This window comes from Stegodyphus dumicola, chromosome 9, assembly GCF_044657685.1.
Source record: "Stegodyphus dumicola isolate Sdum_Otavi_A_Nest chromosome 9, ASM4465768v1".
NCBI lineage: Eukaryota > Metazoa > Arthropoda > Arachnida > Araneae > Eresidae > Stegodyphus > Stegodyphus dumicola.
Genome location: NC_140776.1, coordinates 34,605,013 through 34,631,486, shown reverse-complemented (window position 1 = coordinate 34,631,486; position 26,474 = coordinate 34,605,013). Strand labels below are relative to the sequence as shown.

Genomic DNA, 26,474 nt, shown 5'->3' with positions numbered 1-26,474 from the left:
ATAAGCAGCGTAAATGACATGTCCAGCACATAAATGTGTGGCAGTCAGATTAAAATGAAACAAATGACAACCAAGGCAGTCATGTCCAGACAATAGTCTATAAACTGAGCCACAGCAGTAGCACAAGGAGAGTCCGAGACACAGTCGGCTTTTAATAGCACCTTCCATGACTTATTTTCAGTAGCACTAACAGCAGCATTGTGAAAGGATTTTTTATAAATCCTACTGATTTCAAGTTTAGTTAGAGTGAAGAGATACGTCTCTGGAAGACCTTTAAAGAACAGCTGTTTTTTTTTTTTTTTTCCCAAAATGTCCGCCATCTCATTTCCTCAAAAACCACAATGTGATAGCATCCACTTGAAAACAACTTTTGTCTGAATTCTGCACTTTTTCTAAAACTTTATATCATTGTGAATAAAGAAAGGGGTAATTCACAATTCGCAATTTTTTATATCATTGTGAATACAAAATATGCCGATCAACCGTAATTACAGTCATTTTGGTTAGTCCAAAAGTCCTGATAATGTATATTACTTTCGTCTGTATATCCAATTCTCCCTTTTTGTAGCACATACATAGAAATTTAATTTTCTTCATTTGCCGCATCAAAAGTTTCATAAAATTTACTAATGAAATGTATTTCCTTCCATGAAATAAAATAGAAATTATTTATATTAATGGATATAAATTAGAAAACACATTCATTTGTGACAAAAACTAGATACTAAAATTATTTTTATGTAATATGTGCCTGAAACAGAAAAAGCATTTTTTCTCCAACTAAAATAAGACATAGTTATTTTTGTTTTGTAAACCCTAAAATATGGCTTTATATTTAGTATTCTGAAACTAAACAAATTATTATTATTATTATTATTATTGTTGTTATTATTACTCAAAACAAAAATGCCTAACCTCCATCTATTCATTTCAAATTAAACAGAAACCTTATTCTTTTATGTGAAGTCATGACACATTGTACAACATAATATATTGTGAAATATTTGAATGTAAATTTGCATAAATCTCTAAGTGAAAACTTAAAAAGAAACCTGGAATTTAAGACTTCAGTAAACAGTCTACAATTTAAAAAAAAATTAGATATATTAACTTTCAAATACATATGTGAAACAAATTTTAACCTTATTTTGCCTCCAAAATCTCCTTATTAATTTAGTTATTTCTCTTATCTAGTGAAAAAGCAACTAATTGCTGATAACGAATCTTTCTGAAGGGCGTCATCCTAGAATTATTAGCTAACTAGAGGTTGTTATATAATGCAAATGGCGCTTGTATTTACATATTTCCGATTGCGAAAGTAAAATAATTTTCCAGTAGTATCAAAAATAATAATATTTATTAACTAATAATATAAAGAGATATTATATAACTGAGTGAAAAATAAAACAATTTATTATTTTTAAATCTATGAAAGTAAGTTATCTTCATACGCTGGAGTTCTTTTGATAAACACATGGTACTCGACTTCTATCTCTTTTTGCACTCGATTTAATAATAAAAAATGCTGTTTGAAACTATTGAACATCGACTATGGCCATCTTGGTGCTTGCAGTGCTTGAGTATATTTCTTATTCTATGAATTTAAGAAAAAGTGATCAGTGAAAATGCACAACTGCCTTTTATTGCAAAATAGTTAATTCCAGTATCCTCCTAAACGTCAGATACTATGTCTTTCTTATATATATATGTTTCAATATCGACATCTATCTGTCTATCTATAAAGTATCACATAATTTTTATTTAAAAAAGTAATTATTCCAAGTATTTCCGCGCAATATGCAGCTGATATACAAACAGTAAGAAATTTAGAACATATTTTTACAAAGCTCTATAAAAGTAAAATTAGTCCCAATGAATTCGGAAATATCATATAAATACTCAAAATAAGAATTAAAGAAATGTAGAATTAAAACCTAAATTATAAAAACCAGTAAATATGTATCAAAACCAGATAAAAAATAAAGAAGAGGAACTCAGTCTGATCTAACCTAATCAAGAGGACAGATCGTACTCAATTACAATCCCTTTCACTGAAATCCCTTGCGTTTCTGTATTCAAAATTAGCTGATGAACATTTCTAAAGTTTTTAATTAATAACAGTTCATCTGAAAATACTGAAGACCTCCTCGATGCGAGGTAGAATCAATGTCAAGAATGAAATCAAATATTTTTTTTTAATATTGAAATAAAAAATAAACCAGAAATATGAATCAAAATTTACTTAGAGGACAAAATAGTAATCCGTTAGTGCCAAATATTAAATGCAGCCAATTGAAGAAAATTCCAAATTAGAGTAAATTAAAATGTTGAAGCAATTTTTACACTATGTAAGATCACAATTGAAATTAAAATGTAGAAAGAGACATAGAATCTACAAGAAATGGAGCGAGAACATCGTAATAATGTGTAATGTATCCTACTCTTGATAACGTTTACATCAGATTTGATTGAGTTCCTATTCTTTATTTATTTCTCTGGTTTTGGTGTACATTTTCAGATTTTTAGCTTTCAATTTCGACTTTATGTGAAAATAATATACATATTAAATATTAAATATAATAAATATTTAATTTATGTGAAATATGTCGTGCTCAATTTCTTACATTTGTATATGTCACTCTCCCTATATATATATATGTGTGTGTATTATAAGCTAGTTTGTAAGTACAATACTAAAAAGACCAATTTTGAACAATATATATATATATATATATATAGGGAGAGAGAGTGACAGATTTATATTTAATACAAGCACACGCACATATCCGCCATATATCTGCTGTTCGAATATTTGATATAGTACATAATTTTTTTAACTCACTCTTTAAATTATTTTGGATCATTTTCAGAAACACAAATGTGATATTTAAATGTCAGTGAAAAGAATGAATGCAAATTTCTAAGTTCAATTGTTTTCCTATACAAATTCTAACTCGTATGAAAGTATATCTTCTTTGTGTTTTTAAAATCTGGGCTTAAATTGTTGCATTTGAAAATTATAATTTTTATAGTACTAGGATTATTTTTAAATATAATGATATAACCTGTTTTTGAAAGAATCCTGCTTAAAAGCTTGAAAGTTTTCAAAGCACATTTAATAAACAGGCATTCAAAAATTAATGCCATGTTATTTAATTTAATATGAAGGTTTAGAATAAAATAATCCTGTAGCAAGCAAGGTTTCATATGCAGAATTATAAAGCTTCAGTCAGTTTTACACTAGTTCAAAAGTATATTTTGTATTTAACAATTCAATCTAAAAACGAAGCCAGATATAGCTGTTTCCGTTCAAGCTTAAAATTTAATATCTTTATTGAGCCTTTGTAACCCTACTTTCTGAAAACGCGATATTAAATGAATTCGGATCAAACAGCTACGTAGGCGTAGTTAAATTAGCATGATATATATATATATATATATAAATGTAATCTGTCTGAAGCTATTGCGATATAGTTAGTACAGAGAATGAAGTGAAGTCTTTCAACCAAGTTCTGTTTCGTTTTGCATCCAAGCTTATACCTTATTCATCTCCTGAGTACGGTTCCTGGTCTCATATGTTTAACTAAAATTTAACTTCCAACACGTCAAACAGCAATTTTGCGCTATCTTTGATTTGCGACATTCGGTTTAGGAAGAGCTCTCATTAAAATTATTTTAACTTACCGGATCCTTTCAAGTGCACCAAGTACATTTAAAGTTGTCATTTATTTATTCAACTATTTGTATCAGGGCTCTGCTGTATAAAATGAAACTTTATTTATTTACCAAACATATTTTACTTACTTAATACACTCATTCTTTCTGCATCAAACATCAGTATAAAATTAAAGTCTGCTATTAAAACGAATTAAATTAAATGTAAGCAGAAGTTTAGACGTTAGTTAATTACAATTATTATTACCCATGTTTTAGCCAAACTGTCATAATGTGCTTTAATTGGTGACATGTTCTCTAAGGTAAAGCGAAAGGACTAAGATTGGTTGAAGCATTTAAATACATAGAAAATTCACTCTGAATCTATGGTCTTTCAGAGCAAAGTGATAACTCATCCAAAGTTCATGTGCAATGAGTCAGGTGAGGTTCATGAACTATTCGTTCCCAGCATTTTGGTAGATAACCATCAAGTGCTTTGTAATGATTTTAATTATTCTAAGAGAATAGTTAGAGATGAACTGAGCCTAGTTAACACTGGAATTATCGAGTTATTGGAACCATAATTTACGCCCAACAATTTAATTTACATTATTGGAACCATAATTACTGGCATTTGTGAATGTAAAAGGAATTATGGCTATTCTGAAAGTAAGAATAAAAAAAAAGTAACGTTACATACTAGGCTAAATTTAGGAACGTTTCATAGTACTTGTGCTAAGTAATTCCGGAGCACGAGAGCACATTTTAGTTACATATTAATAGTAGATTCATAATAACGCTTGCAGATATCAGCAAGAATGGGAGTAAGAGGGCTTCTCATGACTAATCCTCAGTTTGCTTGTAATACTTATTTTGGAAAACAAAATGTTTTTTTTTTCCAATTAGAGCTGCGTAATGCAAAATAGCTAATCAATTTCGATGCAGGAGAAATGAAATTTACGAAGTCTCGTTTCTAAACATCTGTAACACTGGTGAATAATGGTTGTATATCAAAATGAACCATGAGTATTTCTCGAAGAAATGCTTTTAAACTTCTCTTATAAAATTTACGCATTCAAAAAAGTATTTATGTTCTAGTTAACGACCCCAACTCCAATCGATTTCTACCTTCAGTCTTTAAGGAAATTAGGCTAATCTTCGGAATATGGTAACAGGTAGTTTGGCGACATTTTGGTAAGGCGATAAAGGTTACTAGCTAGGACTTTAGCAATGTACATGGATAAAGTCAAGAGTGTGCGCAATGCCATTTTGTGCAATTCTGGGATGTTTTTTTTAAGTGAAAATAGGTCGACGTGTACATAGATAACGTGTATGTGCAATTCTTAAAACCGCGGCAAGCAGTTTGCGATTCTGCACTTTCTCCCAATTTTGCACCTAATCTTTGTCATGATTAAGCACTTTTGTTCCATAAAAGTTCTAGCATAAGCCTAATTCGGCTAGCAGATTGTTGGAAATAATGTTTAGGAAAAAAAAAATGCCTTTACTTCGTGAAAACAAAATGGCGTCCAAACAAAAACGAGCAGGTTGCTGTAGCTGGGTTGGTCGCCAAATTTTCGCCAAAAAATCGCCAAGTTTCCATAATCCAAAGATTAACAGGAAATTATTTTAAGTTTTCTTGTTTCATCATTAGATGGCGCCAGTAGCTTAACTTCTGTCCATCCAGTCTTATCTTATAACGTATCTCATTCATTTGTACTTGGGTAGCCGAGGAAGTTGGTTCTGTAGTTAAACTATTCAAACTAGTCTTGTAAAATTTACAAATATTACGCTGCGTCCTGTTGTTTGACCTCCGATAATCATTATTCGCAGTGTTATTTTAACATTTTCTGATAATGTTTGGAGCATTTCTTCCTTGTACGATAAATTGCGCGATATGTTCCCTGTCTTCTGTTTTATTAGAAATCAATTATATGCGAATAGGCACACTGGATCTAGAAGACCCGATCCAATCGGAAATAAATCAAAGTCCCGGGAAGAACTACTTAAACATAATGAGGGTGAACTTGGACGCGATGAGAGTGGACTTCAACAACGTGGGTGAAATTTCCGTGATTTGTGTAGCCCACCAGCGGCCGAGCGGTAAAGTCGCTGAACACTGGTAGTTCGGTCCGAGGTTCGAATCCCGCGAACGGGCTGGCTGCATGGGTATTTTTCCCCATGTGTAACGTGTATACGAGCCCGTTTCCCTTAGAAAGTCCTTCCCGAAGGCATCCCTCCCCTTAGGCAAATAGCCCTCGAGGCTTTTCCGTAATTAAGTAACCGTGATTTGTGTAAGGTTTGTTTGTTTGTCCAATGGGCAGGGCTCATTGGACCCAGAGCTTGAGCATACGAACTAAAATCTGAACCGTCTTTCATCGTATTTAACTAACATAAAATATACATCCTAAACCAGTATAATTCTAAGAGAACATAATGACTCAGTACTCGCCAACTATAAATGAACGAATAATCCATTGAATCTTCAGTAAATAAATATATCAGTGCACATCTTTTTCAGAAATTCGTTTATCATAATCACTTTAAGATTTATATCGTTCCCAAGCGAGCTCCCGAAAAAGATGCCAGATAGCAATGTGCATGTGAATAATAGTAAATTATTTACTAAAGAAATACTGAATATATTATCTCCTAATTTAAATTTAGTAGGATGTACCTAAATAAGTAACCCAGAAGCATGAAATTTAATTCCGAAAAAAATTTTAAAGGTATTCGAATTTAAATCAATTCAAACTTATGAAAATGAAAGTTAATGAGACAAGTAATTATCGTCATTGATTGGAAATTGGTTGACTTTTCAAGGGGAAGTTTTTTATTGTTTTAAAACTGTAACCTTACATTTGTCATCAAAAGGATCTCATGAATCAGAGCAGTTTTTGCTATTTTGAAAACACAAAGTTAATTTTTTAATTCACAGTGAATTTGATTTTGCTTAAAGAAATCAGAGTGATGCATTAAATCTCATAAATAATTCGCATTAGGTAATAATCTTTAATCAGTTTTCTTAGAAGTTTTGCGTAAAAAATTTCATTCTCTAATTTCTAAGTTTGCTTTGACGCGGAAAGCCTGACAAAAAATAAGGCCTTAGTTTCTAGAGTTTTCAAAACATGTATTCCTTCAAAACGATTTATGATTACTACGATTACTCCAAAGTTAGGTAGAAGAAATACAGGAAAAAAAAAAAATTCTAGCCAATAGTTGGCTTTCTGGATTACTGCTATCAGCCGCAACAGTAGAACTATGGATAAATGCAATGAATGATGTACTTTCCTTTTGTGGAGGAAGAAATAGACACTAATCTGGCAGTTTCAGTGAAGAACTTCTTGTTATCGATTTTCCATAGTTTTCTAAGCCACTGCAGAGGATTATTTCAGAACACTGCATAAGGGTCTGTTATCAAATCTCCTTCTTAAAAATGTGGCATGTAGTGACAAAGTACTTCAACTCTACGAGTTAAAGGTAAATCTTGGATCCCCTGAGAACGAAAAAACAAGCTGTAGAAACACCGGCTCTCTCTCATTATCTGATAACATCAGTGATGCGAAATTATTTGGTTTCAATTATCGTAGACGGAAAGGACACAGCCCCAACTTTTTATGAGTTTTGGCGGCATCGTAAAGAAGACATTCTTCTGCGATTCTAGTATGTCAGAAAGAGCCTCATTTTCGTGAATAAGAAACGAGAAAAAATACGACACGATCCAAATATATATTTCTGTAGACACATCCTTTAGAATTTGACACATTATGTGGAAAAATAATTAACCTCCGACTTTTTAATGTACAATTAATGTGAAATTTCCACAACTGTGTATTCCTAAATCAGAAAATGTTAATTATTTTGTTGCATTTTGTCATGGTATCTGTCCCAGAATGCTTAATTTTAAAAAAGTACAAAATGTCACTAATTAAATAATTTAAATTGATAACTGTGAATAATTAAATAATTCAAAACTTAACTGTTTTAAAATCTTTGAAATATTTGAATCATTCCTATTTCTATTAAAAAATTTGAAAATTCTAAGACATAATTTCCTTAAAGGATGAAAGTAAAGATCGATTGGAATTAAAGCCGTTAACTCGAGCACAAAGATTTGTTTGAATGTGAAACGCCAATACGAAATCTAATTCACCAATGTAAGATGTTACTTAATTTTGGCGAATTGTAAAAGATTATGTGCTCTTTCCAGAATTCATAAAAGTGTGATTCCTTTCCACCGTATTGTATCAAATTTAGGCAGTTTATCGTACCCGTTTGCTAAATAAATGAAGCAAAATAAAGTAAAATCATTATTATAAAATGCTCGTGATAAAAAAATAAAAATGCTGTTGCTACGCTACTTAAATTAGGGGTAAACGCAACGAGTTTCTTTAATCCTGCTTCAGAAGAAATTGAATTGTTTGACACAATTAGATCATTTGGGAATATTTTAAAAACTCTACGAGGCTTTTCAAAATTATATCCCTTAACCTGCATGCAGTGTTTTAGAAGTGAGGATTGTTAATCGTCCAAGTGTTTCCTTTGTGATCAATTTGATTCATTCCATCAATCACTTTAAATTATATAGCGGTGGAATTTAAGTTACTTTAATTTTTTATAAGTTTTAATTAGCTGTATTTCTTTATTCATATTAACCCAATTTAAAAAAACGAACATTTTTCTATTTCTCATATGTAAAAACATGGTTTCATGTTAGAAGATAAGTTTAATAATTTTATATTGCATATTGTTTATTTGGTGATCAACTGTAGCTATTTGTATTAAGCATTTCGGATTTGAAATCCAAAGCTTGAAGAATATATTAAAAATATTTTATTTCAAGATGATGATGGTTCATCACAAGAAGACTTGTGATGAGGAACAATGAAGGACGCAGTGGAAATGCATGAACTATTTCTGATTAAGAGCAATTTCAGATGATGAGGAGGATTTACTTGAAAAACAGGGTTAAGGTATTACCATGAAATAAATAAACACCTTTTTAAAATATCTGATTAAATCTTTCAATGTATTATTAACAGGTGTAAAAAGTGCAACAAAAATAGCGTTAACATCTTTTGGAGTTATGGGGTTTTATTATAAAAGATAACATTCCGAATATTATAATTTATAAAAAAGGTATGCTAAAAGAAATAAAGAAAATTTTCAGTTTCTAAGCGATACTGTAAAAAGCTTATTTTTATTCCAGCCAATTATTTTTAGTTTAACTTTCCTTTTCCTCCTGATTTCAGTTTCCTGCCGGAATGTAAATTTTAATGACGTAGTACGCAAAATCTAAGTGTGATTACGAGTAGAAGCAGTAAAGCTGTGGTTCGTGTGTGAGTTCATATTTTATTGGTATTCCAGGGTCTGCTTGGCTGTGTGCAGCCGATTTAGCAGTTTAGATCAATAAAGAGCCAGTCGTTTAGCCATCTTAATTGATTGTGATTTTACATTTTTTCTTCTAGAGTTAATTAACCACACGTGGTGGTGAATTTTGAGTACCGAATGAGTGCATCTTGTTAAGTTAATTCAAACAAAAATGTTATTTAAACATCTTCTAAAATGTTATCTTTTGCAGTATCTGTTCTTCAAAGACATAGCGAGAATTCACTACGGAGTCTTTACGTAGGGTTTACGGTGAATGCTCCCGAAAAGAACACGTAGATTCCACAATACTGAACCTAAAGACCTCTTGAGCTTTTAGAGGCATTTATTGAACTCTTATATTTGTAAACTCTTATATTTATTGAAATCATATCATATGTATATAATGAAAGCAAAATTTAGAGAAGTACTGATGTAGGAACTCTGACACGTGGAAACGTCTGATGACAAAGCATGTAGATGGCGTATTGAAGAGGATCCATAGCGAAGAGGAAGAATTATGATTGCATAGTAGGATAGTATTTTGAGCTCGCAATGTTTAAGAAAAGTGATAGTCGAGGCAGTTTTAATTCAATTTTTATTTAAATTCACATTTGTGGCCACAGTTTACTTGGCACTCTAATCGTGCCTATTCAAGAACGTTCGCATTTCTTATATTATTATAGGAAGAAAGAACAGCGAAATAGTATGCAAGCTGTACAGAGGTTCAAGATAAGAGTACGCATTTATCCAAGATGGAAGCTTACCAAGAGAATTTTTGGTTTAGGATATAAAAGTTTTAGTTTTCAGAACTCAAGTTCCCAATTAGCTACGTCATCAATGTTACACAAGCATTACAATATTGCTTAATCTAAAAATGGAGCAGTCCAGAAATTAGTTTTTTTAGTCCAGAAAGTTTTTTTAGAATAAAGAGGAAATAATCAAATTAATAAAAGAGGAATTAAAAAGCTATTACTAAATTAAATTATAAAGCTTTGTGTCTTAATTTTTTTACACCAAGTACAATTTAAGAAGAGTAATTAAAAGACTATTACTAACTTATAAAGCTGATTTACATATGTAAGCTTTATAACAAGTGACTATTTAAGTTGATATGATTTTTCATTTACAAATTTGGTGAATTTATTTAATGTTATTTTGTAAACAGTGTATGCTAAACCTTTTTCGTTATCATAAAGTAAGTGATTTTTAATTAAGTACTGCTTTGAAGCTTAAGTATCTAATGTTGTTATATTAAATTTTAAAAAATGAGTAATATTTTATGATACCATAAAATTAAGTTTTTCCTAATTGTTTACATAGGTAAATAAAGAATTTAAATATTGTTTTGATTAGGTAGGGTCATTAAAATTACCGTAGTAATTAGAAATGCGATTATTGTTGAAAAGTTTAAATTTTAAGAATTTATAATTATGTTAAGAAGCTATATGTGAAAAGTGAATGAGTTGACTTTGTAAAACTGGTTCAGAAAAATGGATATAGAATTATCTTTTGAATATAATGTAGAAAATGTATAATGTTTAGAATACTGAGTATAGTTATGATGAATAAAAATACTAAAACCTTTGCATGTAAAGTTTGAGTATGTTGAGGGAGTCCTTGTTCCAAAAGAGAGGCCCTGTTCTTACCTCTGTGGTTTGTTTCTTTTATAGTCCTCATATCGGAAAATATAAATTTTAAAGGTTCCCAGCTTTTAATTTCTATAGAATTATTTAAATATTTTATATACAAATGGAGAGCAGTTAATTATTTTTATATAAATGGAATGTGAAGTTCAAACGGCCAGTTGCCTTTAAACAAGGAATGGAGGCCATTACAAGCAAATTTCAAAGCATACGGTAACCACTTATGATATACAGTCAGGTTTAAGTCGATTTGCCTAACAGATGGAATGTTTGTATTAGAGAAAGCGGTGGTGGGGTCTTCTAGACTTGTGCAAAATAAGAAATTAGGAATGTAACAAGTAAAACCCATAATTTTATTAATACTATTATAAAATGTATGATCTTCTATGTAAGGTATTATAATAAAATTAATTATGTTTTTAAATTCTGAATTTGTTGTGCTTATTCAAAATAAGTAATAGAAATAAGTAATATAATTTTTTTACAATTCTAATATTGTATGCAAAGCTTTCTCTGAAAGACCTAATTATGTGGACTCTAAAACACATAGAATTTTGGACTAAAAATTTTAATAGGGCTCTAAAATATTATCAAAGTTTATATTTTGCAATTACATAAATAGTTATTTTGGTCAAAATGTCAGGATTTGTATTCTTCAAATTATTTCTCTTCATTTCCAACCGCTTTCTCTCTAAAACCATTTCTCTCACAAAAAGATTTTCTTCTAGAAGAGAGGTAATAAATGAAATATAAAATATCTATCTTTCAAATAATAAATTAATAACAGTCTCCTAGTAAAAATAGCAAAGCAGGACGTTTTAAATTAACGATCTGCAATCCTGAAAAAATCCGTCATCTAATCTCTGTTGCGCACGTATCGATAAAATCTGAATCCAAAATCTAGATTTTAATCTGCCGTGTGATCTGAAATGGTATAAAAGGCAACTGCGTCGCAACTCCTTCTGCTTCGGCTTTTCAATCCACCACGTCGCCTTGCTGCTAGACATGCAAAGTTTACTTTCTTCATTTCGTTCATTGTTTAAGATTTAAGCTGTATAAAATTGTGGGGAACATAGCGCACCTTCAGTCATGACGCGCATCATCAAGGAATAAATTTAATAAAGGAATTTACTGTTATGTCTGTCTGTCTTTGACTGTCATCTTTCTAGCTACACGCTGTTAACGCCCTCTTCAAGCCAATCCGTTGCAATTTTCTTTCACCAAGTCATGTTACTATACATTTAAATCTTATGTTCTTACATAAATGCCATATGTAAACGAAGTGGATAAAATCTGGAAGATCAGAAGGGATCAAAAAGTGATAACATAACTGAATTTAAATATTTGCTAAATTATATAAAATTTCGTTAGTTTAAAATACCTAATATTTCTGATATATATATGTATTATTTATTATTATCTGAATATTTAATTGTAACAAAAGTTATATTATGTGATCGTTTTCTGCCGTTGCGCCCATCCTAGCACCATTTTGTTTCACTTCTACACTGGTGTGTAAAAATTAAGGACGAGACGGTTTTTTCCAATATAACTTTGTACAAAAGCATTCCAAATTAACACATTTAATACCGTAAGATCCCCAATACGTAAGGACATTAGTAATGTAAGCAACACTTACTAAAAGAGAAATCAGAGGGATAAAAAGAAGCTTTATTGAAAAAGTAGCATGGAGCGCAATGCGACTGAAGGCCGAAACGTCCCTGTGATGGGTGTCCAGCAAGAAACATCCGGTCTTTAATAGGGGATATGATCTCCCCTGACTGCTAGGCAGGTTTCACAGCGTCTGCCCATGCAGAGAATGAGGGTGTCAATGAGTTGTTGAGGCACTGCTGCCCATTCGTCTTGCAGCGACAATCGAAGCTCCGGAATCGTTACTGGTGGTAAGTTACGAGCTGCCAAACGTCTGCCTAGAAAATCCCATACATGCTCGATGGGATTGAGATCCGGAGATCGTGCTGGCCAATCCATACGTTCAATATCCTCACTCACTAAGAGCTGTTTGGCAGCTACTGTGCGATGACATGGTGCATTGTCGTCCATGAAAAGGAACTGCGGACCCATAGCGCCTCTAAAAAGACGCACATATGGAAGAAGAATCTCGTTACAATAACGGGTCCCGTTGACTGGACCTGCGTCGAAGATGTGAAGGTCTTAACGACTACCAAGCATGATGCCTCCCCAAACGGGAACACCGCCACCTCCATACATGTCCCTTTCAATGATTTTCGAGGGATGATTGCGGCTTCCCCGCTCTCTCCAGATGAGTATGCGATGAGAATCGCTACTCAGACTGAATCTGCTCTCATCTGTAAAGAGTACTCGTCCCCATTCATTGTTTCTCCAATTCCGGTGTTCCCGGCACCACAGAAAACGCCTTCTCCGATGGGTAGGCGTTAGAGCTACACACCGTACAGGGTGTCGTGCAAACAGACCACCACCGTGCAGTCTTCTGGACACGGTAAAACGCGATATCGGTCGTCCAGTCGCCTGTGTCGTGTGTCTAGCGATTTCTCCCGCTGTCTGCCGCCTGTTTCTTCTGGCATGTAAGGCAATATACCGGTCATCTGCGGGTGTGGTTCCTCGTGGACGACCACTACTAAACCCCCGGATAGCTGTTCCTGTAGTTTGAAATTGTCTCCAAAGTCGTGAAACAATGCTGTGAGCAATTCCGAACTCTGCAGCCACACTTGTCACACTGCGGCCTTCCTCCAACTTCCCAATGATTCGAGCATCCAGATGTCGTCTAACAGATTGATTATTCGCCATTTCTCGCTGAGGCAGCAACTCGGTGTGATTTTAACTGCTATACGGCGTGCAATCTCTTTGTCAGAAATACTGATCTTATACCGACAACATGCTTTATACTACTCAGACACTCCTCCATTACGTCTACCTGCATATCTGCGCATGTGCTACCGTACATCACCTTACTTAATCTCCTGATTGGTCTTTCTGTCCGCTCTGCCTCTTCGTTCAGCTGATATGCTAATTTTTTGACTTCGTCCTTAATTTTTGCACACCAGTGTAATAGAGGATTGAAACTAAGGGCGGAAAAAAGGAAGAGAGAGAAATGAAAACGTAAACTGAATGAAATGGAATTTTATTGAATCGAACTGTTCTATTATGACAAAATTTACTAGTATCACTTACCTAGATGTACAGAAAGCTCATAGTAGATTTTCTAAACTAAAGGGAAAAAAAAAAAACTGGGAAAGGTATTTGCTTCGCAGTTTCTATTTAATTATATCGGATGTGGAGGAAGTAAAATTGCTTAGGTTTTCTTAAAAGAGAAACATTTCGTCTTTTTTCTTCAAAAGAAATAAAATTATAAAATAGATAACGTTCTTGTGAAAATAAATAGATATGCGTAACGATACTGCACATTAATAAATATACACAGAAATCTCGAGCAGTAGATATTAAAATACTATGTAGATGACGGAAAATACATTTTATTTAACATATTTTAATATTTAGGCTATAGAATAAAAGTAGCAAATACGATATTAAGTATATTAATAAATAAGACTATAACTTTATATAAGAAGTATTTGAAATAAATATAGAAAATTTTACTCTGATAAAGCAGTTATGAAGATATAGAGCTTCAAAATATAGTGTATTTTGGGGGTGTTTTGGTAACCGTTCTTCACCATTTAAGGCATGTATAATTCCTTAAGCCTTAACCCATTCACAATATAAACATTTTCAGTCCAGTAGTTTAAAATTGTGTAAAGAAAACTTAGACTCCAATTAATCGAAAGATAATGAAGAAGTGATTTTTCCCACAACTGTCGCTAAACTATGCAGAAACTTTTATTACACATCCGCTAATTCATGTTTCTTATGTGCAAGTGCCACTAAACCATTTATATTATCAAGGATTCAAATACAGTTATGAAGGTAGACCGTGGAGAGATGAGACCTCTCACTTGGAATGACTAATTGCTTTACACGTGTCAGAAGAAGATGCGAAGCCCGTCAATATGTAACAACTTAGGTTAAGTCTGAAAAACGAGGTAAAATAAACAGGACAAAGAAAGGCAACAAAATAGTCACATAATTTGCCTGTATTAAAGATCACCTTTAAAATGCGAAATAGGAGCCATAAGATGCTTTTCAAGCGGTATAATATTCAAGCATTTCATTACCAATGGTTCTTGAAACATTTTTCTAAATGAGAATCAGAGAAGAATTTTCTTAAAAAATTAATTTTGCATCAGTTATCACCAATAAACTCATGCAGAGAGCTATGTCGTGTGCATAATCATATAAGTTAGTGATGTTTTCAGAACTGCTTTAGATATACGGAGCATGAATACTGCTTTATAGCTATAACATAGAGTATATCGAGTAAAAATGTTTTTCTTCAAGATGCCCATTATTAATTTAAAATTCAAGCAACAAAAATCAGCGTTATATTTGCAAATTTTCACAGGACTTGTCCTTAAATGGAATAGTTTGGTCCTTTGAAAATTTGCAAATATAACGCTGATTTTTGTTGTTTGAAATCTAAATTAATGCTTCTCCGATGTGTTATTTTATCTTAATATCCATCATTGTTCTGAAATTATACAAATTTAGCTGAGCTATTGTAGATATATGTTGTACTAATTTCATTATTGGATAATTCTTATAATTAGCGCATGTTTTGGAGACATTTTGTAAGGTTTCCCTATAACGTGTGGTTCTATAATCTTGCAATTATTCGAATGACGTCTCTTCCGACATTAGTTTAACAGACCTGCTAATTATTTTCTATTAGAGTTTATTTCCTCCCTTGGAACGTTTCGAATCTGATTATAAAGTATTTCTCCCGCCTTTTTGGCGTGCCTTCGTGGTGGGGTGGTCTGCACGCTGGGCGCGTATTCCGGAGGTGCGTGGTTCGATTCCCGGCGAAAGCGTTTGCTCATTTTTCATGACTTGTGCTTCCTAAATAATACCTAATGACTCTGCACGATGGAACAACTATTTTAAAATTATTTCTTTATATTATTTTATTTTGGATTTAAAAGAATATTTATTTTGATTTTTTTGGCTATTTTTAATGATCCTGCAGTTATGAATACACATAGCCCATGCCTATAAAATATTCTATGCTGCCTTCATTTTTGCAACTGTTATCGACAAAATTGTTAGATGTATTCCTGCTTTTATTCTCTTTTATTCAAAAATAATTTTGTAAAATATCATGAAGTCTCTAACGTTTCATACATTTAATCAGCTGCTCTAATTCCACATAAGAAAAGCTTATCTATATATAAAAGAAAGAGTCTTGCTGTCTGTGGGTGTGACTTGCGTTTCTGCTGCGCGTAAGCTAATACACCCAGGGCTACGAAATTTGGTACGTTAGTACATCTATACAAGAGCCAATGCATCTAGAAACGATTTTTTCAAAATTTGAAACAAGTCTTTTTTATTTTATGTTTTTTGATGCTATCGCATCAAATCGATAATTCTTTCTAATTATATCAGCAAAAATGGCTTCGTGCCATTTTTGTGGAATATCACTCTTCCCATTGTTGCTGATATCAGCACTGTTGCCACTCGGAAAAATGAGTTAGATAATTCTGTGCAGCTTTAAAATTTAATAATTAATTTCTCTTGGATATTGGACGTTTGTCGAGAGACGGCAACGGGAAGTTGGTTAATTTATGTATTAGGATAATTAATATTTGTATTAAAGGGTATTGCTTATTTCATTGTAAATCTTTATATGCAATACATTTTTATTGAAATTGTTTTTTTGATAAATTTGTTCTGCAGAGTAAAACTCTGTGCAGTTTTTAAATTTAATATTTAGTGTTCCCTTTAGGCATTTTTACGGTACATTTAAAAGCCGGACGAAAGCTGGCATCGTTGCTGCTAATATAGAATATAAATATTAAAATAAAAACGTATGATTACCGTACGACACAAATCAACCGAGATATTTAATTTTAAAGCTTAAGATCTTACTTAGGGGCAGTATGCAAATTGACAAGTTTTATGACTTTTTTATGGTATCAAATTTGCAGTCATTAAAACTGTCCGAATGCATTTGTTTTCTAATCCGTAAATGTAGCTTCCGGTAATGATTAACAAATCCTTGCTAGTTCTCTTGAAGCATTAATTAAATAAGCTCTAAATTTGCTTACTACATTGCAGTAAGTACAACTTATGCTCTAAATTTAAAATAACAATTGGAGCGAAATACAAGTATTCATCCCTATCGAAAATGTAAACTCTTATTCCTTTACCACAGAGTATTATGTCCAAACTGCCTGTGATACTCATTTTTTTCTGAAAATAATTTCTGTGATATTTTAAATTTTTAAATGCGCTAGTACTGCTCTTTTCTTTCTCCTTTCTTATACTTAAAGAGCAAAAATAGTATCTCATAAATAATTTTAAACTATTCAACTAATGTTTGAAAAGGGAGAAAAAGAAAAGAAAAAATAAGGTACACCCACATTTCATCTAAGAGAAATATCCCTACCGTTTAAGGTTTTAATACGTCATGAGAAACAGAGAAATGACACCCAGTTTTCTTTCCATGAAACCCTGAAATTAAACTTTCCTTCTCATTCCATCCTCAAATAACTAGTTTCGTTATGGCATTCTGAGCTGCGTTTGCGGAGCAGCCCACCTATTCCTCTGACAAGAAGCACAGCTTATCTGAATGAGGCGAAACTTAATGGAGAAATACGACATCTTTCACCTTTATTTACCAACAAGGAAACTCCATTACAGCCAGTGGGAGGATATGAACATCGTTTGTTTAGTAAATGTTCTGCGCGATCAGCTAAAGATGGTAAAATCTTTTATTTTACTTATATTTTTTTACGTTTTTTTTTTCCCCTTCTTTTGTGAAATATTAGAGTCATTCGTATGGTAATTAGGCTTCAGCGGGGGAAATTGCTTCTTCTCGCGTTTAACTGTAATGAAACGAAATACCTTTAAAATGCTTCTCTGTTTGTTTAGATGGGAGTAAAAACGTCATTGATGGGTAACACTTAATTTTGTACTTTCATAGTGCAGTTGAAGCGCAAAAGAAAAATAGCTCAATTAATTTTTGTTAAGCTTACATAAGAATGGTTTTAAAAAATCCAGCAAACCTAAGCTAAGGTTAATATCTAGGTTAACCATGCGGAGTCGGGATGTTTCTATCTTGCACATGTTGTTAATCTAAAGAAACACTCAATACGAAATTGCTTCCAAAAAATCTACCGCAACTTTTTGATAAAATTAACCATATGTACAGGGACATTCCTTTTCCACCACACATACGAAATCCTTATTAACTATTGTAAAAACAGGCACGCACAGCTTAAAATAGCACATTGCGTTTGTTATCCCGAAGGGCTATTAATTTCAAAACGGTATTTTGCGTTGAACTACTAAAAGCACTGATTCAGTTGTCAAATTGTTGCCAAGCATTATCGTCATGCATTATATTTATAGAAATTAAATAATAAATAATCTGCATGAATGTATATATGTTTCTCTAACTGTGAAAGAACAATCGTACCTATAGGCATCAAATTTTAAATAACGTAGTCCTCCACCTTAATATGGGTACCTAGAAGTCCGAATTTTGATTTCCGATTTTGTTTTATTATTTATTTCATATTTTATAAAACGTTAACGAATTTTTAATTAAAAAACAACGATTTGAAAGCGAGCGAATGGAAAAACGCATTGAGTAAAATATTATCTCCAGCCCGCGAGTCTGTCTATCTTAAATTCTAAAGATATGCTGTTTTTAAATATAAGTATCCCAAAAATTCTCGAAATGTGTATGTGTACGTGTAAATGAAAAAAAAAAAAACTTTGGGGGTAATATAAAATATAAAATCTGAAAGATTTCAGTGTTTTAGTGTTATTATTCTTTTTTATTGCTGTTGTCAGTTTTAAGTTGTAGATACATTAGGTATTTTGGAAGCGGGAAAGATGAAAAATTAGCAACCTCCTTCGCCCGGAATCGAACCACGGACCTCTGGAATACCGGCCCAGCGTGCAGAACCACTACACCACGAAAGCACGCTAGGAAAGCCGGAGAAATACCTTATATACTTCCCCTTTTAAAGGGCGAGTGGGACTTTTAGTGGACCCAATCGCGAAATCCTGGGTGAGGATAATCAGCATCCAACACCCTTTTAGTTCGGGCGCCACTTTAGAAACATTAGGTATTTTGGAAGCACGAAAGAGAAACAATTAGCAACCGCTTTCGCTGGGAATCGAACGACGGACCTCATTGTGTTGCCATTGATCGAAATAAAACATTGTTGTCTCCCAGTATGCTGAATTCGGCAAAGATTTAGATATTTATCTTTTAAGTTCTATTCAAATATTCGCCTGTGTGTTGTCTTTGTTTGAAGTGTAATATATTTATCTTCCATGCATCTATGTGTTACAATTCGCCGAAGTAAAAGAAGTTTAAATTACAAGTTTGATTTATCTATTATTGATTAACAGACTAAGCGATTTAAAAGCAATAAACGTAATCCTTAATAATATGTAAATCATTTTTAATTTGAGAGATTTAAATAAAAATGTGTTTCTATCTTGATACATTTAATTAACGTTTTGTGGATTTCCTTTTTTTATTCATGGTCCATAATTAATAAAAAGATATAATTTTTAAATTTTTGTAACCTTTCACATTTTTTAAAGAACAATTTCTTATTCAAGAGCTTATACTGTAATTTATAAACTGCAGAGGCAGTTGATTTCCCTAACTGAACTCCTGATAATAATTTTTCCTAATAAAAAACCTTAAAATTCAGCTTAACAGCAATATCTAAGAACAATTTTAAATTTAACATATCTTTAAAATTTTCAATACACTGTCCAGCGCGCTGGAGATATTTTTTTTTTTTTTTCATACAGTATTGTCATTGCTCACTTTGAAATCATGGAGTTTGTTAATCAAAAAATGTTTTACAAAATATGAAATCGATAATAAAACAAATTCCGAACTCCAAATTTGGGTCTTCAGATGTGCATATTCAAGTGGAAGCGTACGTTATTCAAAATTTTATGGCTCTAGGTTCTGTTGTTTTGTCACAATGCGATAAACATACATACATTTACGCAGATTCTTCATTATTTAATTTCTTTAAATATAATACAAGACTGCAATATTTGATGGCAACAATTTGAAAACGTGAAAAAACATTTATAGTGAATCAACGCAAAATGCCTAATTGTGCTTCTGAGCAAATTGCCCCTGTGGACTAAAAAGCAATAATTGATGTTTTAGCTAATACAAATGATTTCACTATGTATTGCAAATCATAATACTATCATAAAATATAGTATAAATGTACTCAAGAATCTCTAAAAGTAAGAGATGTGTTAAAATCCATTGCATGTTTCGTATTCAGTTGTTAAAGTTGCTTTTGTGCAAATAAAATGCTTTGGAATACTAATGCTTGAAATATATAAACTATGCTTATATATAATAATATATACTAAGCATAGTTTATGTATACAATGCTTGAAACACATATATAATGCTTGAAATACATAAACATTCCAAGGCTTTCCAAAGCATAATTAAAAATAGTTGTCATATTACAAAAATTATACAAGGATTATTAAGTAACGGTATAGATTAAAGAAATTGAACAATAAAAACTATACAATGAATTGCGGTGTTCCCTTCATCTCTTTGCCTAATTTCTATCACAGCTAAAGCCTGGAATCATTGACTGGAAAGATATAGTAATATCAAAAAAGCAAAACATTTGGTTAATTATTGATTAATTCATTAATGAATAATTAACCAAATGTGGTACTGATTTGAGCAACTTAAATGATTCATTAATCATTTAATATATTTATAACTGTGTTATGAATTTTAGTAACTGAATCAATAAAAGTGTATTAATTGGACTCATGAAAATGCAAACATAATTATCGTTTTTAAAATAATGATTATAGACGGCTGGCTGCGCAGGTGGTTAGTTGCTTTTAAATAGCCGAGTTTGTTAATAAAAAATTTACTAAATTCTCACAAATTAGGAAATAAAATGAAATAAAATGGTGATAGTTAAAGATTTCTCAACTGCGTTTCAAATACTGCTAACTGTAAATAAACATTTACATAAATAAAATATTATCAGGCATGCAAGATAAATTCTCAAAATTAGCATGAGTATAAACTTCTTAGAAAAAAGTAGAAAATTCTAGTTTGTTTTTTCTGTCTGAGTCATTGAGAATAATATAAACGTGAAATGACTGAAGGAATTCCAGCACCACGACTCTATTAACACTTTCACTGTCGCGTCACCAATATTCGGGTGACGACAAAAATTCTGATTAGGCTTCGTCAGCCGCGTATTCGAGTGATGGTAAAAAATCAGATTAGGCCGTGTGGTCTACATTCAGGTGACAGTTCTTTTTGGTATTTACGAGGTAAAATGGTATTCGAAAAAAGTACTGTTGATTGGTGAAAGAAAGATACGAAAATTATTATTGCCAGCAGCTAAATACACTCCATTCACATAACTGAATTTTGCTTTCTTCGGTATCAACTTTTCTTTCTTCTTAAACAACAAATTCGTGCAATATATAATCAGCAGTATCTCTACCACATTTATTATCACTCCTTTATCAGAATCTGAAAACGTAATTTTGTTTAAAATTATCTTTCTAAAACATTTCGACTGTTCCTCGTCGGTACTATTCGAGGTTTGAACGAAAGCCTCGCAACAAGTTTCTTCTTCACTGTTATATGATGCACTGAAACATTACTCTTTAATTTTTCTTTCAGACTTCCAAAAAGTTCGAAAACTATTTTAACACAAAAAAATTAACCGTTTTTCACTATATAATAAATATTTGGTAAAGGAAACATAATTTTCGAAACTGCCACCCTTTCTTGCGCACGTCAGCGTGTTGAATTTTAATTAGAGGAAGGAGAGTGAGACACGAAATTTTTTTAAATATCACGAATATGGATAACTTATTTCATTTTGCAAATTATAAATCTACATATGCCCATACATGTGTACATATATACATACACAAACACACACATAAATATCCATATATACAAATAAATAGTTCCCATCTCGATGTCTTTGTTTAATTTGTAAGCCATTTATTGACTTCAAAGTTTTAAGTTTGATTTATAAAGTATGAGCAATAATATATAAGTATAATGTGCGAAGCATCGTTAAAAAGTCATATGAATTGCAAAAATAGACATTCATCACAAACATATTAACCTGTATATAGGTGCTGGGTGACCTTGAGCTACGCATGGAATCAGAACAGTATCCCCTTGGCTTGATGAAACATGCCTGGCAAAGTGAGTAAGTCTGGGAGGAACTTCAGATTGAGGTTCTGTGAGGAAGAAAAGTTTCACATTGCAAATTAATATAAAAAAGAGTATGTGATAAATTAGAAGGAAAAAACGAACCAGTTTCAAAACATCATCTAACATAAAAATGAAAAATACGGTGGAAATATATATTCAGCATACATGCACGATGAAAATTCTTTTCGTTTTTATCAGTGCCAGTTTTCAAATGGAAAGTTCTTATACTTTCAGCTCATGATTTTTGATCGAACTTGTCATAAACTCCCATGAGTTTTGATTTAAAATTCAATTTTATGAACACAAGAAGAAAACTGTGTTATGCTTTTCCCCAAGCCTGCTAGTAAATTAACTAACTATATGTCAATTTTCGTGTTTTAAATATATATGATATTTTATAGAATAAACATTACTAATAATAGAGTACATTAACATACAATGTTATGAAAATAATTTGAATAACCCAATAGAATTCTTCCAAATTACTTACTGCTATAAACCAATGTTGGTAAAATTACTATAAAATATAAATATATTGTGCATAAAATTCTATAATGCACTAAAATGGAGAAGGTTTGGTTTATTTAATTATGGCAAAAAAAAACTAGAGGGCTATCTGCCTGAGAGGAGGGATGCCTGTTTAAAGGATCTTTTAAGGAGAACTGGTTAATATATAATGTATAATAGTAATAGTAATTTATAAGGAGAACTGGTTAATATATAACACATAGAGAAAGCCACGAAAGCACCCATGTAGCCAGCCCATTTGTCGGGACTCAAATAACACCGCGCTTATAGTCCTTAAAATGGAAAGGAAGCTATACATAATACTTAAACGGTTATTTACCTCATATTATTTTGTAAATGCATACAGTGCAACAATTTTTGTGCAGTTTCAACCGTGAAATTGCACTAAAGACAGGAGCTTTAAGTGCAATCACAGGACAGAGGAACATAATTTATAAAGTTCATTTCGGATGTTTTAAATATAAATTGTATAAAAATTCTTATTGCGCTGAATTGTATACAAGAAAGAATTATATTTTATTGTACTAACATTTTCATTCCATTTTCTTTGCCGTTTAAATAAAAAGCCAACGAAAGGGCGGTGTGGGTAGTATTTTTAAAGTATATTATTTTTGTTTGATTTATTATTTTATTCGTACTTTCTTCACAGTAATTATTAATGCATTTCCATTTTGATGCGATTCATGAATTTAAAATTTTGTTATACTAAAATTACCTATTATTAGGTAGTGCAGAACGCCACGAGTGTTTTTAATATTTGTTTGTTGAAGCATCATCTAGAGAGTTAAATGAAGGTAAACAGTGAAATACTGCTGGCACTGAAAATGAGATATTTAATTGCACCAGTAAGTAACATTAGCCCAGAGTTTTGCTAACTTATAGTATATTTGACATGAATGATCCAAAGTTATATTTCCAACATATTTCGTTTTTCCTGGGAAAAAAGGACAAAATCGTTGACTAGATATGCAAGTAGATTTATGTCGTTTAATGAGATGATATTAAAGTTGAATTAATTGTTCACTAATGATTTGCTATACTCAAAAAAATTTAAATTCTAGCCTTAAAAAGTAAAGTTTCCGGTAAGCGACTTTATTGTCATCAAAGGATGACAATTAGTTTAGACATAAAATGAGTGCAGCCAGAGATTGATGATTAGAAAAATATCAGAAACATTGAACATTCTCAAACGCACGCTTTACTGAATTTTCATGAAATTTGGAAGCATCTCTCACTATGACATAAAAGTCTCACACTATTTGTGAGAGAAAACAGTTTTGATTAGTCTTTCAATTGCGGTATGCTTTTGCAATAGTGCAAAGCAGGTTGCTTTTTTAACATTTGCTAATTGGTGATGAATTGAGAGCCATAATACGAACTTTATGCAAAAATATTATTAAGTTAAGCCACGCATGAAGCAAATAAAAGTCTAAGGCCAATCATTTGTTCACAGAAGGTCATGCTATGAAAGGCCAAATTTAAGACTATTCTTTACATAAGTTGCTAATAGAAAGAACTATATCAACCATACAGCAAATCAGATCGGGTTTAATGATTATGAGTTACCTGAGTTCCATCAAAACAAAACACAAATGCTTGCAGCTATGACCATTGGCAGACTATTGAACAAGTTAAAACTATTGAGAAGCTCTTTTCTATCCATCACGAAACCTTGTTATTGCATATCACTTCAACTTATTTGGTTTGTGTATAACTCATTGAATGAAAATCATGTTTGAAGCGTCAAAAGATGCGCACAAAATTCTGTGATGGTAGCTTTTCGAAGCTGTCAGAACGATAATCTTGAGTTTACGGAAATAATAGGAAACGCTTTGCAGATTGCTATTCTTCATTAGTATAATGAGTATTTTATTTTCTACATTAAATAGGTCTAGAATTGTCTGGAAGTCCCTACTCATATAAGCCCCGCAAAAAACAATATTAACAACTCTGCAGGGAGCCACCTCAGTGGTTCACTTTTGTGAGTACGAGTGTGGCAATCCCGAGGTACCCTAACCCTTCAGGGGATCATCTTGGTGAGACGGGTGTCACGATCCTGGTGTCCTAGTGATCTATCCTCTTTCCGTCTCCTCTCCTCTGACCTGTTACTTTTTCTCTTCCTTTCTCCCTTGTGGTTTTCCTCTTAGGAGGTTGGGGCTCGTCATAAGGAACTGGAACAGCCCTTGTCTCAAGTTTCGGAGTGGCGAGAAAACTGTCCACGTGTTTGCCGTGCGTGGAGACCCGTGTTGCAGGAAAGGAGGGTCCTGTTAGTTGAGGGGCGAGGTACTGTCCCCAAAACACTGCTTTGGTCTCTGCTTCAGCTAAACGGAAGGCACCTTAGTCGTTCTCACGGGTGTCTATCGGCTGGTCACTAGTTGTTGTGTCAGTGGTTGGGGATTAACTCTCGGGAGTGCCTGCTTTCGGGAAAGCTGATTGTGGGACTTCAGTTTGCGTATAGATCTGGCTAGCCCTAACACAGGAATTTGTGCTCCGTTTTCGGGCTCCGTGGTGGGCGGGGCCATCGGACCCGAAACCTTCCTCTCTTCAATATGGCAAATTCTCACATTTATCTAATTAAAGACTTCGAAATTAGTCAAGTAGGTCAAAGCGTTAGTTTTGAAAAATCTGCTGCTAAAACGTACGTAGAGATGAAAATGCAAATAATTATAATAATAGTCCCCGTTTCCTTGTTATCTCTAGTCCTTCTTGCGAGCTGCCGAAGATGTCTCCTTTTGTAATAAATAAATACGTACATTCATTCTTGTATTGGTGAGCCCAAAAATATAAAGCTTCTCCGGTCTGGAGACTTGCTTGTTGATACAGTTTCGGCGACTCAGTCTGCATCATTACTTGAAATAACCAAACTTGGACAAGCGAATGTCGCTGTAACAGCACATAAGGCACTGAATTATTGCCGTGGTGTAATTTCAGAATTCGACATTCTGTATGCTTCTGAAGAAGAGATCGCATCCGAGCTGTCTGACCAAAATGTCTGCGGTGTTAGGCGGATGAAGATGCGTAAGGAAGGTAAGTTGATCGATACGAAACACGTGATCCTGACCTTCAACACGCCTGATCCGCCTAAGAATATTAAGACCGAATACTTAAATTGTCCTGTAAGATCTTATATTCCAAACCCTATGCGATGCTTTCAATGCCAGCGTTTCGGCCATTCTAAGACGTCTTTTCGTGGCAGCCTCGCATGCGCCCGATGATCACAGATTGGCCACTATCTGATAATTGTACCGCTGCGCCTTTGTGTATAACCTGCAAGGGTGAGCACCCAGAATTTTCTCGCTTATGGCCAAAATGGAAATTGGAAAAAGAAGTGCAGACTGCAAAAGTTACTAGGAACATCTCATACGCCGAAGCCAGAAGATTAGTCCAGAGCGCACAGGTTCGACCAAATACATCATACGCCAGTGCTGTTCAATCATCTCGTACAGTTGCCACCCAAACATCAATAAGTACGCCAACTATACCAAATGAAACCCAACCGAGTACATCCAACAAGAATTTAGAAAATTCAACCCATTTAATACAAAAAAGAAACAGTAATTCAAAGAAAACCTAAAAATTTGAGATAAACATTAATTAATAAAAATAGAAGCCTCAGGGATAGCTCTCTTGATGGGATGGTTTCTGAATCTGTGCATTCAGATAGTATGGAAGTAGAAGAGGGTCTGGAATTTCCCAAGCATCTACTTCCACGAAATCCTAAAATGCTGCAGTGAAATAGCAGACATTAATCATAATGGCCACCCTTGTCTCATGGAACTGTCGCGGTTTCCACCGAAATTTTCTTGACATCAAAGCTGTAATAAATGCGTATCATCCTGCGTGCTTAGCAATACAATAAACAAATCTCAAACCAGAACAGCATGCAAAACGTCGGAGGTTTAATTTCTTCAGGAAGGATAACCTTGCAGGTGAGTGTGTCAGTGGGGGTGTAG

The 26,474-nt window shown here is 32.9% G+C and overlaps 1 protein-coding gene across 1 annotated transcript in view; it reads right to left on the bottom strand.

Moving 5' to 3' along the window:
• LOC118193455 (cell adhesion molecule Dscam1-like) overlaps positions 1 to 26,474 on the bottom strand; it is an 809,657-nt gene that overhangs the window by 453,973 nt on the left and 329,210 nt on the right. Inside the window, exon 5 of the mRNA XM_085823336.1 lies at positions 21,902 to 22,019. Coding sequence (XP_085679462.1) covers positions 21,902 to 22,019 — 118 coding nt within the window. The remainder of the gene's footprint in view (positions 1 to 21,901; positions 22,020 to 26,474) is intronic.